Here is a 12769-nt window from a genome sequence, read left to right as displayed (position 1 = left end):
TAAATTTGCACTTACCCATGATAGGTGCAAAAAAGGTCTAAGTAGCCTAGGCTAGTTAGTGAGCCTAATTAGCTAGCTAGAGGTAGCCTCGACCACTTTGAATCAAAAAGAACAAAGTCAAGATTTCTGAGTACTACTCAAATTTTTCCCAGGCAGAATTAAATAGTCCTGCCACAGCAAAATCCAAGGCCAGTTATTGACATATCAGGCCAAATTACATTTTTAAAAAACAAATTTGAGGTTTAAAGGCTTTAAGACTTTTTAAGGATGTACCCAGTCCAAGCATACATTCATTCCAATATTTTTACGGTGAATCTAATTCAAACTTAATAATTTTACCAGTGGAAAATGATTCCAGTCCTTTTGCACAGATAGATATTTGTGACACGGGATAGGACTCTTTTAATTTACAGACTTTTTGACTCCAAACGAAAGTTTCATCACTTTTGTTTCGGAAAAGGAGAAAAGTCAAAAAAATGGCAACACTTAAGTCTGAGCAGAATGACCTGTTCTTTATTCTTACAAGCATTACGATCACAAGAGTTTTGGACACGAGTTAGAGGTCTGTGATAATAATGGGTGTTTGCTTTATCTGCACAGATCAGAATCTGCAGGGTATCGAAGCTGCTGCATCCGTCACACGGCAGCTTATGCTAAAGAGTTTATAAGTTAAAACTATCACTAAGTGCTCCACGTTACTCCCCGTCTTCTTCTGAAGACTCCTCTGCCTCTTCCAGCCAGTGGATGAACTTCTGAAGCTGGAAATGGACATCAGAAATCAAGGTCACATATACTGATTTACTGAAGGTTTGGGGATGAAGACAGAGGCAGTGAATGGAGCAGGCAGGAAATTTTAAATAATTCCAAAAAGGGCATTTCAGGTCATAATATGATGCTAATTTTAAAAAAAAGTAGGCAGAGGAAAGGCTTTAGCTGCTCAAGCTCTCACAACTGGCTAAGCAAAGTTATTGGCATCAACTGACTCACTCTTTGGTTACCTAGCAACAACCTATTGAGCAACTTGTGCAGCAGGAGTTTCAAGTTTAGAAAATATGACTTATAACTGCTTATAGACAAAAAAAAAACAACACTATGGAGTGACATCTGTGGATGAAAGAGTAATTGACATGCCTCCAATTTCACAGTCTTTCAGATATCTAAAACAGAAAACTAACCAATAAACTAACCAACCAAAATAAACTGATATAAAGCATTTAAGTTGTGATGAGTTTTTCAGCCGTATGGTCCAGCCCTAAGTTGTTGTTAACTCAGCGTTTCCTTGACCCGAGTTCTTACTCACCCCCTGGTTCTTTCGGAGCCGTCTGCTTGCGTCTGTCGTGGCTCCCTGAGAAAACCAGCGCAGTATCATCTCCTCCTCCAGGATCTCCAGCTCGTACATGCTCATGAGGACCTTAGATGCAAACAGCACAACGCATACAGACTGGATGGCCATCGTCTAAATGATAACATCAGTTCTGTTTGGTCCTGACCTTGACCATAGCAGGCCAGTGGCTCTCCTGCTCCAGAAAGTGTTCCTCAAAGGCAGCTAAGCAGTCTAGGTGGTCCTGGGCTCTCTTCACATAGTTCTTAAAGACTGGTGCCCATTTCTTCAACAGCTAAATAGAGGGGAGAGGAATGAAAACCACAGTTTTCTTCCAAAATTGATGAGAAATGTCTGCTGCGATACATACAGGTAGAAGCAGAGCGACGTATTGTGAAGGAGTGAGGTTGGGGCCCTGCTGCTGGAAGGGGTACTCCAGCACCACGCTGGTTAATATCTGCATCACCTCCTTCAGACTGATGTTGTAGGCGTACCTGGAGACAGACGTAGAGTGAAGATAAACAAAAGGTCGTGAAGGAAGCGGCTCTGCTGTGAGCGGGTTCGGAGGTTCGGCTCACTTCAGAGAGTTGATCTCCAGCACCAGGTTGTCGCAGCCGATGTTCTCCTCCAGACCTCTCTGCAGAGTCCCCATCACCTCCATCTGGAAGACTGCAGCACAGAAAACCACAATGATGACTCTCTGGACTTCAGAGTAACAAATGCCTGATGCTTTTCATGCCAGACCCCCTGACTCTTCTCCAGACTCATTTAAATATGCATTTTAAATGAAATATTTTTGGCAAATACTTCTGCAGTGGTGTTATTATAAAATCTTCAACATATAATATGCATCACCCATGTTTGTTAGCAGTTTTGTTTTAGATAGAGGTCCAGAAGTTTCATTTTCTCATTTTTAATATGAAGTTCAGAGGCGCCACCTATTGGTGAAAAGAGATGGAGAGTAAAAGTAGCACAGTGGTTGAAGGTGTAGCTGCTTCAAACCAGTTTTGACCAATGCAAGTTGTGTCTCTGCTGCTGTTATTTTCTGTTTTGTTTGGAAATATAAGAAGTTTAGGTTAATGATTGTTACTATCCCAATTGTTAGCAATTTATAAGACAAGTTTTTCACTGTTCGGTTTTAGGGATAATTCTTTGTTCATCTGTTGTTTATGAGCAGGAATATATATTTGAACCATAAACCTCACGATAGTCTGTCTGAATGGAACTGATTGTAATTTTCACAATTCAGGAGCGGGCAGCTGAGCTCTCACCTTTAACATCGTCCATCTCAGGTGAGGGAATCATGAGGTCATCGGGGTCGTCAGGTTCACTGTCCTCGCTGTCGCTCTCAGGATCCGGGTTCAACACCAAACCTGGCCAATGAAAAGCAAACCCTCACGGAGGACGAACGTCCTGCGGCGGTCAGGGTGAGACGCTAAGAGCTGCTCTCCTACCCCACAGACACTGGGACAGCTCCTCTTCCTCTGCGTCATCCAGACCGCCGGCCTTCCAAATGTAACCTTTCCCTTCTGCTCCAACCTCTGCTGGGTTAAAAACTGTAAGGCACGTTAAAAAACACACTTTATCCCACTGCATGTGAACTTCAAAACACGTGAGTATCATGGGGAAATAATACACACTTTTCTGTTTGGTTTTGTCTTTACTCTGCCCAACCTCGGCGTCATCACTGAGGAACTCGTCAGCGTCCTCATCCTCTTCCTCGTCTGGGTGGTGCATGGACACAACGGTTCCTTCTGGCAGAGATATGTTCGGCCCGATCACCACCTGGAAAACGGTTCACACCGATCATTGCAAATGTGTTCGTTTACGATTTATCGCCGCTACGTAGGGCTGGGAGGTAAAACCTCAATATAAAAAGATAAAACACACTAAAAAAAACACAAAAAACCTGCTGCTCTAGTTATTTTAACTGATCTAACACAGATACGTGTGGAGTCGTTTAGCATCGTCGTCTCCTCAAAACATTAAACAGGGTTTCTCCCAGTGCATTAATAAGCCTGGCGAGCCTCCAGGCTTTACTTGTTCCCCCACTAGGCTAAGCATCGTTTGTTTATCTATTATAGATTTTTTTTTTATGCACATCACTAACAGTGGTAGCAAATACAGGTTTAAAGTGTTTCTTTGGTGACAACTTCAGCGAATACAGTGAAAAGACACAGATAAAGGGCCCCTATAAGTTTGGACACTTGAAACAAGAAAGGGTCTTGAATGACAAAAGTAAACTGAATTTATTTTAATTGTATATTTTTTAGGAAACTCTGTCATATTACATTTCAATGACCAGACATATGTTCGCTTACATTATATGCCAGGACACACTGCTTATTCAGGGTCACCCCCTCTTTGACCTTGGCCTTATCACAGACCACAGACTGTCTGATCGCCACGTTACTGGCAATGTGAACATCATTCCAGATGTAGGCATGGTCCAGGGTCACATTGTCACCTGGAGCAGAAAAAAATATATTGTTTTTCCCCGCAACCTGCACAACTCTTCCTCCCCAGACACACTGCTTAGAGAGCTCACCAATGGTGCAGTTGTCGCCAATGACGCTGTTGGAGATGCAGCAGTTGGCACCTATGCTGGTGTCGCAGCCTATAAGAATGTTTTCCACCATCTGGCTGCCGTGGCCCAGGCTGACCCCGGATCCCCGGTAGACATTATGGCGAGAGTAGGTGCAGCTGCGTCCCTCCTGGTCCGTGAAGTTGGACTCCGGCGTAAGGGGGTAAAACCATCGACGCACAAAGTCTGACGACACGGAATCGTACATGAGCAAGTTGGAAACTCGGACGCCGTAGCCGTCCTTGGTGACGTGCATGTGGATCTGATTGCCGAGGATCTGTAACCCGAGACAAAGAATTAGAGTCATGGTACTATGGAAAAGAAAAATATATATTTATATAACGTGAAAATCCTGTGCAGCACCTCTTCGTTGACCAATATCCCTCGGACGAAATCGTCCCTGGTTTGGTAGTCAAAGTTATCTGTAAAAAGTTCAGCAACCTGAAAGGAAGTGAGAAGGCTCACACGTTACCGCAGCCAGTCACAAAATTAGGGTCTATTGGGATTAAAACTGACCTGCGGAGAGCAGATACTGATGTGGGAGTCCAGGAGGTCATGCCTGACTTCAAACTCATCACTCCCACAGTGGAAAATGTTCTGAGAAACAGAAACAGGGGCTTAGATCATAAGCTTGTCAAAAAGCATCAATTCCCCTTCAACATTTAGATATCTTGTCTCATCATCACAACCACAAACGTTAGAGGGATTGTACAATATTACAATTAAGCATAGCAAAAATCGTGACATTTTTGCAAAAACTTTTAAAGATATGCATCCCTTTAACAATTGTGTTGTTTTATCAAACAATAAAATACTTTAAAGTTCGAGGATTTAATATGAGAACATATCAAAATCCACAAGGAATATGATCATTTCTCCACTGTAATCATTTTTTTTAATAGCCAATTACCATTGGAAAGTGCAGCTTCTTTATCCCCTGTGTTTTCTGGTAGTGTAAAATCTGCTGGCTCTTGCTGTCCATCGCCACGACGACATCATCTTCTTCACAGCGGGACCTGTGACCCGGCGAGGACTCCTTAAAGATCATCGTCATGACCGAGATGTTCTTGTCCATCTTTCTCCGATGCCTGAGGAGCAAAAGATAAATAAAATGACCCAAAAGTCGTTATCTCTCATCACTTAATCCATCTTAAGTTCAACACAGGTGCAGATCTCATACCTGTGCTGCTGCAGGGCCTGACTAATGTCGATGTTGGACACCACATCTCCATAAACCAACACAAAGTCAGAGCGCACCAGAGACTTTGCATCAACATCCCGGAGCACGTCACCAAGGGAGCGGTACAGCTCTGATGTGATGATGTGGATCGTGTTAGGAGAGGAGGGTCTACACCACTTTGACTTCCTGTCGGACAGAGTCAGGTTCATCTCGACATCTTAGCTTTGAACAAAAGTCTCTCACACACACAATGAATACACTCACAATAAGTGGGCCTTGATTTTACTGGCCATCCAGCAGCAGAAGACAAAGGTTTCCTGCACGCCAGTGGAGGTGAGGAACTCCAGGGTGTAGTCGATCATAGCAGCGTTTCCCAGCGGCAGCAGAGCCTGACATTAGAGTTAAGAGTGAACATAGTAAAGAAGTTACGAAACTGCTTTTACGTATTAACACGTCTTAAACTTAATAAACTTCGGGTGTCTGTGGTAAACATGCAACAACAAGCCTGCATCTTTGTGGCTGAATCGCTGCTTTCAGCATGGACATCACTCAGTTAGCCTGTGTTAGCATAGTCAGCTAGCACAGCTCGCTGCCTACCCGCGGCTGGTCCTTGGTCACCGGGAAAAACCTCCGGTTAAAGCTGTCAGCGACTAAAACGGCCTGCAGCGGCTGCTCCTCCTCCTCCTGCTCCCCGGCACCTTTCCTCCCAGTAAAGCCGGAGCTTGGGCGGCTCTGTTTTCCCCCTTTACTAGCCATGTTTGACTCCTAGGAGCCCAGCTATGTCGTCAGAAGCAACTACGGTGGCGGAGAAGGGACAGTCTTGGTTTTGCTGCCGCACGTGCATGCCAGAAAACGAGAAGAACCTCGCTGCAGCAAACAGAAAGGGGCGGGGACGGACAACATTGCACTCCGGAAGTGAAGGGGGCGCTATTTCCTATATTATCCGCGGTTTCCCGTTTTTTCCCAGAGCTGCAGCGAACATGTCTGAACGTTATTTTATCTTCAGCATTTAATCTTTTGCCATCCACGAATAAACTTCGTTGAAGCAATGCTGTAAGTTAAGTTTATGATAAGATGCATAATGTTTAAGATGTATTGGAAATTATTTAGCTAAAAAATACTAATGTTCAATTATTGTGACTGGTATTATCATCTGGCTGCTTATGGTACATTTCAGTTAACTGCAGAGCTCCCAATTAGGTTAAATTTATGTACTTTAAGGTTTGTTTAGACAGAACTAAGTTTGTATGTTTTGTGTTCAATGTGTCTACAGTTTTCACCGCAGCATGTAAAACCATGAAGTCAATGGTCAACCTTTAACTTTAACTTGGTGTTTCGTCAGAGTTGTCACATCCTTGACGAGAACACTACAGTGAAAAAGCAAGATTCAAGATTTCAAGTTGTCAAAATGGCATCGAGCAGCAGGTCATCTTTGTCCTCCAGTACAAAGACGTCTAAATCTTCAGCCAGTGTATTTCAAGCTAGAGCCAAAGCAGAGGCTGCCAAGGTAAGAGCATTATATGCAAGCCACGAAGCTAAACTCAAACTGGAGAAGGCTGTCAAAGAGGCAGAAAAAGCTAAGAGATGCTCAAAGTCAACTGGAAACTGTACAGCTTGACACAGAGTTGGAAATGTTAAGTTTCAAACAGAGGCTGCTGCAGCAGCAGCTGAAGCTCAAGTCTTAGAACAGGCTGAGGCAGTTCAAGTTTAGGATGAAACCAGGATGTCTGATTCGGACACGGTGAAAATTGGGACGAATTAGCGAGTTTTGTTCAGTCTCAAATTGACCTAAAGAATTCAGATCAAGCTTCTCCACAACATGCTGATTCACATGCTAAGGACCTTCCAAAAGTGACACACAGTGTAAAAACAGAGAAATCTGAAAACGTTGAACCACGTGAACCAGTCTTTTCATCCAAACCTCATCTACAATCTTACAGCAAAAAAGACAGCCAACCTTTTTATTCTAATTATGTCCCATTGGCTGCCAGGTCTAGAGAACCAGTAAACAGGATATTGACGTTTGAGCCGTTGGCTCAGTACAACTTTGTCAGTTCAGGTCTTTACCAATTCGATAATAAGCCTGGAAATTATCGAGCCTGGTACTCTTCGTTTAACAGTGCTGTTAGTGAGGTTCGACTCAAGGCAACTCAGGAATTGGACCTCATGACTAAATGGCTTGGAAAAGAGTCAAGTGAACAGTTCAAGCGGCTACGTTCAGTTCATGTTGGAGATCTTCAAATAGCTTTGAACAAAGCATGGGGGAGACTATGTGAGTTTTATGCTGCTCCAGAGATCATTGAAAGGTCTCTGTTTCAAAGACTGGAAGGCTTCCCTAAAATCTCAGCTAAAGATAATGTCAGGTTACGAGACCTTGGGGGATTTATTGATGGAGATACAAGGAGCCAAAGAGGACGGATATCTCACTGGACTTGCATACCTGGATACATCACATGGAATCAGCCCGATAGCTTCCCTTTGCACTACACGAGAAATGGATCTCTGCAGGCTCATGGTATAAAGAACAAAACCAAGGTTGCTTCCCTCCCTTTGACTATTTTTATGACTTTGTTCACTACGAAGCAAAGAAAAGAAATGACCCAAGTTTCATAAGTCAAGGTAACACAGTCACGTTTGTCAAATTAGAGAGAGGAATTGACATGATGCCAACCAAGCCCCTTTGCGGAAGTAGAGCTGTCCTCCAACAAGCTAACTGTTATTATGGCAAACTAACGGACCTCAATGTGTTACCCGAGACATATTTTGTGTCATTTTTGTCACACACAGAAACATCTACCAGCTACGTGCAGCTACGTTGAGCTTCGCCACCCGTTTGTTGAGACTGGGATGATATGAAATAAATTTTCCGGTTTGTCCGTAAAGCTACTCTTATGCTAATCATCTAATGCGCAGCCGCCCGCAGTGTTCAGTCTATCTGCTCACCTGTATAAATACACCTGCAGCGCTCTTCCCCACTGATTGCTCTGAACCGCCACCAGGCAGCAGCTCCAGGAGGAGAAAAGCTGCCATACTCCAGGCATCGCGACAGTCATTTTAAGGATGCTTATTGGTCCCTCGAAAAACGACAAAGACCCAGACATTATCATCAATCAATAAAATCCTCCCAGCCAAATTTGAAAACTGGACGTTATCCTGCTAACACTTAGCTTTCGTCAACAACTCTGGTGGAAGTGAGAGCTCCACTCAACGCAAGTAATAACCCGGCCGGAACATGGTGTGCTAAGTAATAAAATATAACTTAACGAAACTTCAAGGCAGAAAAATTTTCCTCGAGGAATTTTAATAATCGAGGTTCTCAAATCACTCGAGGAATCGTTTCAGCCCTAGTACAGATCGATAGCCGCTGCACATAAGCTCAGCGTGGTTAGGCGTTGGAGACGAAGGGCTGCGTCCTTAATAGCAGATTCAGAGCAGCGGTGACATCAGCGACTTATAGCCCAGTGTGGCTTATATATATACACGTTTCCAGTTTCTTTAAAAAAACTTTGTGGGTGTGGCGTATAGTGAGGTGCGCTCTATAGTTAGGAAAATATGGTTCCTGGAACAATGAATATGATATTTAGCTAGTAACAATAAAGGATTTATGAGAAACTCAGAATTGTTGAGCATTTTTCAGGGAGACCAAGTAAGAAATCTTCCCATAACAGCATAAATTGTGCTTCTATGTTGTTATGGATAAAGTCACACAGATTCTGCCAAAAAGCATCAACGTTTTTATTGAACTGTGCTAAATAGATCATGTTGGTAGTGATATTATTTGAGATTGAAGCAGTGTCTATGATGTAATATTAGGGTATATTAAGCATATCCTATTATTTCAGGTGAACAGTGACCTGCACAGTGCAGTCGATATGCACTGCATTTGATAACAGATTGCCATATAACTTATTAATGCGCAAAAAAGAGCTTGCGGTGATTTGTATTTGTAAATGTCTGTTTAATTTAACTCCAATAAAAACCTGTTTCACCTGTCTGATACAGTTTTATTCTTACAAATCCCACTATATTTAAAATAGTTTTAAAAAGGTAAGATATTCTCATGATGAAGGATGTGATATTCCAATGCTATGCTAAGCATAACTCCTAAGCTTCCACTTCAGTCTCGTCACTTGAAGAATGTTATGTTATGCATAACAACATGTTATGCATAACATGTTATGCAGGCTATGATAATATTTCATAGCCTGCTATAGTTTTCGGTTTGTAACCATCACTGTGGATGTTTTGGACTCGTGGCACCAACGGTAGGAAAATCTGACGAGGTACCACAGATGTCAGAACATCTGAATTTGTGTTTAATCACTCCACTCCTGGACAAACGGCCAATTTTCCCTGGTTAGTATGGACTTCTACAATACATACGTTACTATAATTGAATTACTAAATTCAGAGTTGTAAAGGACAAAGGTAGAACTTTGTTACTGAACTTGAGTTGATCTTTTTAATTAAAAACACTTTTAAGGTTCCAAGATTTGCAGGCTTGAAATCAAATTAATAAATTGTGTGGAAATAAAGTTGGCCCCAATGTTAAGCTTTAGCTACCAATGGTTATTGTTATACTGATGTTTAACATTCAGTGTTGTCGTGGCTGTTTAACACCATCCGGGATGTTTAACTTTATCTCAGATGTTTAGCATTTAATATCCAGGATATTTAACGTTGTCCCCGATCGTTTATTTAATCAAGGATAATGCTTAATGTTATCCTTGATGTTTAATATTATTGCCAATGTTTATCAGATGTCAGATTTCATCTCCAGAAAAGTTTCCTTTAGTGTTAAACAGTGGAGATAAAGTAAAACATTCCAGATACAGTAAACATAGCAATAATGACAATTGAACCTTAAACATCAAGGACAATGTTGAGCACTGGAGATGAAACAAAAAATTGGGGACAACGTTAAACATCCTGGACAACTTTAAACATTGGGGATAACGTTGTTTTTCTGTCATCTCAAAGGAATCTTCATGTCGAATCTCCACATTCGAAGACAAACTCCCAGGATTTTTTGGTTTTATTCATTTTTATTTTAACCAGATTATGAGAACATTCCTGTAAAGAAATCAAAATGGTCACACAATTTCCAGGAATGGAACGAAACCAGGATGGATGGATGGATGAAGGGACCCAGAATGAATGAATGAATGAATGAATGGATGGATGGATGGACGGTAGAGTCAAATCCTCACTTTCTTCTCTCAGATCTGCCCAGCAGGAGAAGCTCGCTGCGTCTAGCGACTCAAACTCAACAGGTAAGGCCTTTTTCAGGCTGTTTGATGTCAAATCTCCCCCACCAATGGCGCCTCAGATGAGCGAGTCGTAGCGACACCACCAACCCGTTCAACTCATTACTGATGGTTCATGAGTCCGATTCCATCAAGCTGCTGTGGGACACCTGATGAACTCTCCCTGTTCAGACACAAATAAAAAGGAGAAACAGGAAATCAGATTTAATTATTTTCATCAACTTTCATTATGTTGTTGTGATGGAAAATAAAAACCCAACTGAAAAGAAAGAAGCTCAGGATCGAAGGGAAGGAGTCTTCTTCATTCTCAAACTTTAAAGTCTACTGAACATTTAAAAGAACAATTTTGTTTACAAAACACCAGATTGAAGACTATTCATCCAGTTTTTGGTTGAAACAGAAACAAATCATGCAAATGGAAATTGAGGTCGGGAAGGCGACAACAGGACAGGTGCAGGTTCCAAGTCAAACCCTTTAACGTCTCAAGAATGAAATCACTTTTCAAAAAAACTCACTTTTAAATATACCTTAAATAGCAAAATACTTTCAGCATTCCTTAAAGTAGATTGCCAAGAAAGTTTTAAGTCAAAATGGAGAACAATCAACACAATAAAACACTGGGAGAAACTGACTGGCATCCTGGTGCCAGCGACCCCCAAAGAGCCCCTTCAGAAATTAAAAGATCCAAGATGGCATCCAGTTTCGCAACGTTCCTGTTCCTGATTCATACATGTTAATAAAAGCATGCCCAATTTTCTGAAATATTGTTGGTGTCTCTTCCAGCAGCAGGTCTCTTCAGTTTGTGTGACATTCTTTAATTCTTCTGCCAGCCTGGATTTAGTCCTGTCGAGCTTTACTTTTAAAACAACGATTTCTATGTTGAGCTCATCGTTTTCTGCTTCAAGCCATTCAATTTCTTTGGTCTTTTCTCTCCACGAATCCTCTGCATTTTCTTTTAAATTCTTATGTGTCTGTTCCAGGAGCACATTGGTTCTCACCATGGCCTCATAATCGGTTTTCAATCGCTGTACTTTATTTCTGGCTTCCTCTAAGTCCAGATCGAGGCACCTAAATTGTTTTTTATAAAGTTCTTTGCGGTTTAAAAGCATCTCATTCACTGCTTGCCAGCTTGTCGCGTTGTTGTTCTTGCTAGCTTTGAGGCGCTCGATTTTTGTCATCAAGGTTGCCACCATCTGTTTAAGCTGCACATTTTCTCTCTCGAACTTCCCGCAGCTCTTCTCTAAAATTTCTATTGTTTCCAACAAGAAATCATTTTCTGCCATTGCACTTGATTCTACTTTTGCAAAAAAGAAATCCTTTTCCTCCATTCTGTGTGCTCTCTGGGTCAAACCTAAAACTGCAAATGAATTTCTGTCGAATCTGGGAGGATGTTTTTTAAAAAAAACTATTCGCAGATACACTGTACAACGAGTGAAACATTTGTTATGCCTCAAGAAAAACAAATCCAGATAAATACAGATAAACACTATTCAAGAATAGCTATTCATTTTAAACGGGTAGGATATTCTGATGAAGTGATATTTTTGTGTTTTTGTCGTATAAATTGTTCCAATGCTATGCTAAGCTTAACTTCTAAGCTTCACTTCAGTCTCGTCACATAAAGAAGTGAGTGATAAGAAATGATAAAATTTAACATTAACACAGCCTGCTATAGTTTTCGGTTTGTAAACATCACGGTATAAGTTTTAGACACGTAGCACTGACACCGACTTAGCTATTTATCCTTGCTACTGTAGGAAACGACGAGGTAGCACAGATGGTCAGAACAACGGCTCATATTATATCCTTTCACCTGTATACGGTGTGATCGATGATAAATTCTTGTTGAACTTCTGTCTTTTTTTCGGTCTTTTTTTTCCCACTCTCAAAATAGCCGAGGATTCTTCTGCAAAGCTGCTGTACGATTTGTTTCGCAACACTAAAACGGTTCCCTGCATTTACTGGCTGCCCCTCACATAGGAGCAGCTGAGAGACGCCCCAGCTTTTACACTGATTTTAAACGTTTTTTTTTTCTTTTTATTGCCTTACGAACACAAACTTCAGCGTGTTTTGTTTGAATTTTAATTAACATAATTGTAAAGTTTAAGCACAAAGATTTTTTTAAAACAATTTTTCATTATAAATATTTGAAAAGTGTGGCATTCTGATATTATAAAATAAAACTCAGCCAATTGCTTTTTTTTTCTTGATCTTTTAACACGTCATAAATGCACTGCAAAAACACAAACTCTGACTAAGTTTTTTGGTCTAGTTTTTTTTGGTCTAGTTTTTTAGTACATGAAGTAAGACAAAACTAACTTACAAGTAACTTTTCAGCAAGATAGGAGCTTTTTAAAGTAAATAATTCCTTAATATTAATTTTTTTAAAAGTACTATTTCCACTGACAGATCATACT

At 41.2% G+C, this 12769-nt stretch overlaps 1 protein-coding gene across 1 annotated transcript; it reads right to left on the bottom strand.

The window, feature by feature from the left end:
- Positions 1–486: 486 nt before the first annotated feature.
- Positions 487–5946, bottom strand: eif2b5 (eukaryotic translation initiation factor 2B subunit epsilon). Its single transcript, XM_005809229.2, has 16 exons — positions 5683–5946; positions 5350–5474; positions 5086–5271; positions 4816–4993; positions 4422–4502; positions 4269–4346; positions 3870–4182; positions 3643–3788; positions 2962–3106; positions 2776–2877; positions 2593–2694; positions 1900–1990; positions 1692–1815; positions 1491–1616; positions 1301–1411; positions 487–758 (listed from the first exon to the last, which is right to left on the bottom strand). The coding sequence occupies exons 1-16, from the start codon at positions 5839–5841 to the stop codon at positions 696–698; spliced, it is 2130 nt and encodes a 709-aa protein (XP_005809286.1). The 5' UTR covers positions 5842–5946; the 3' UTR covers positions 487–695.
- Positions 5947–12769: the final 6823 nt, after the last annotated feature.

This window comes from Xiphophorus maculatus, chromosome 6, assembly GCF_002775205.1.
Source record: "Xiphophorus maculatus strain JP 163 A chromosome 6, X_maculatus-5.0-male, whole genome shotgun sequence".
Lineage (NCBI taxonomy): Eukaryota > Metazoa > Chordata > Actinopteri > Cyprinodontiformes > Poeciliidae > Xiphophorus > Xiphophorus maculatus.
Note: the sequence above shows the minus strand (reverse complement) of the source record. Positions and strands in the feature narration are given on the sequence as shown.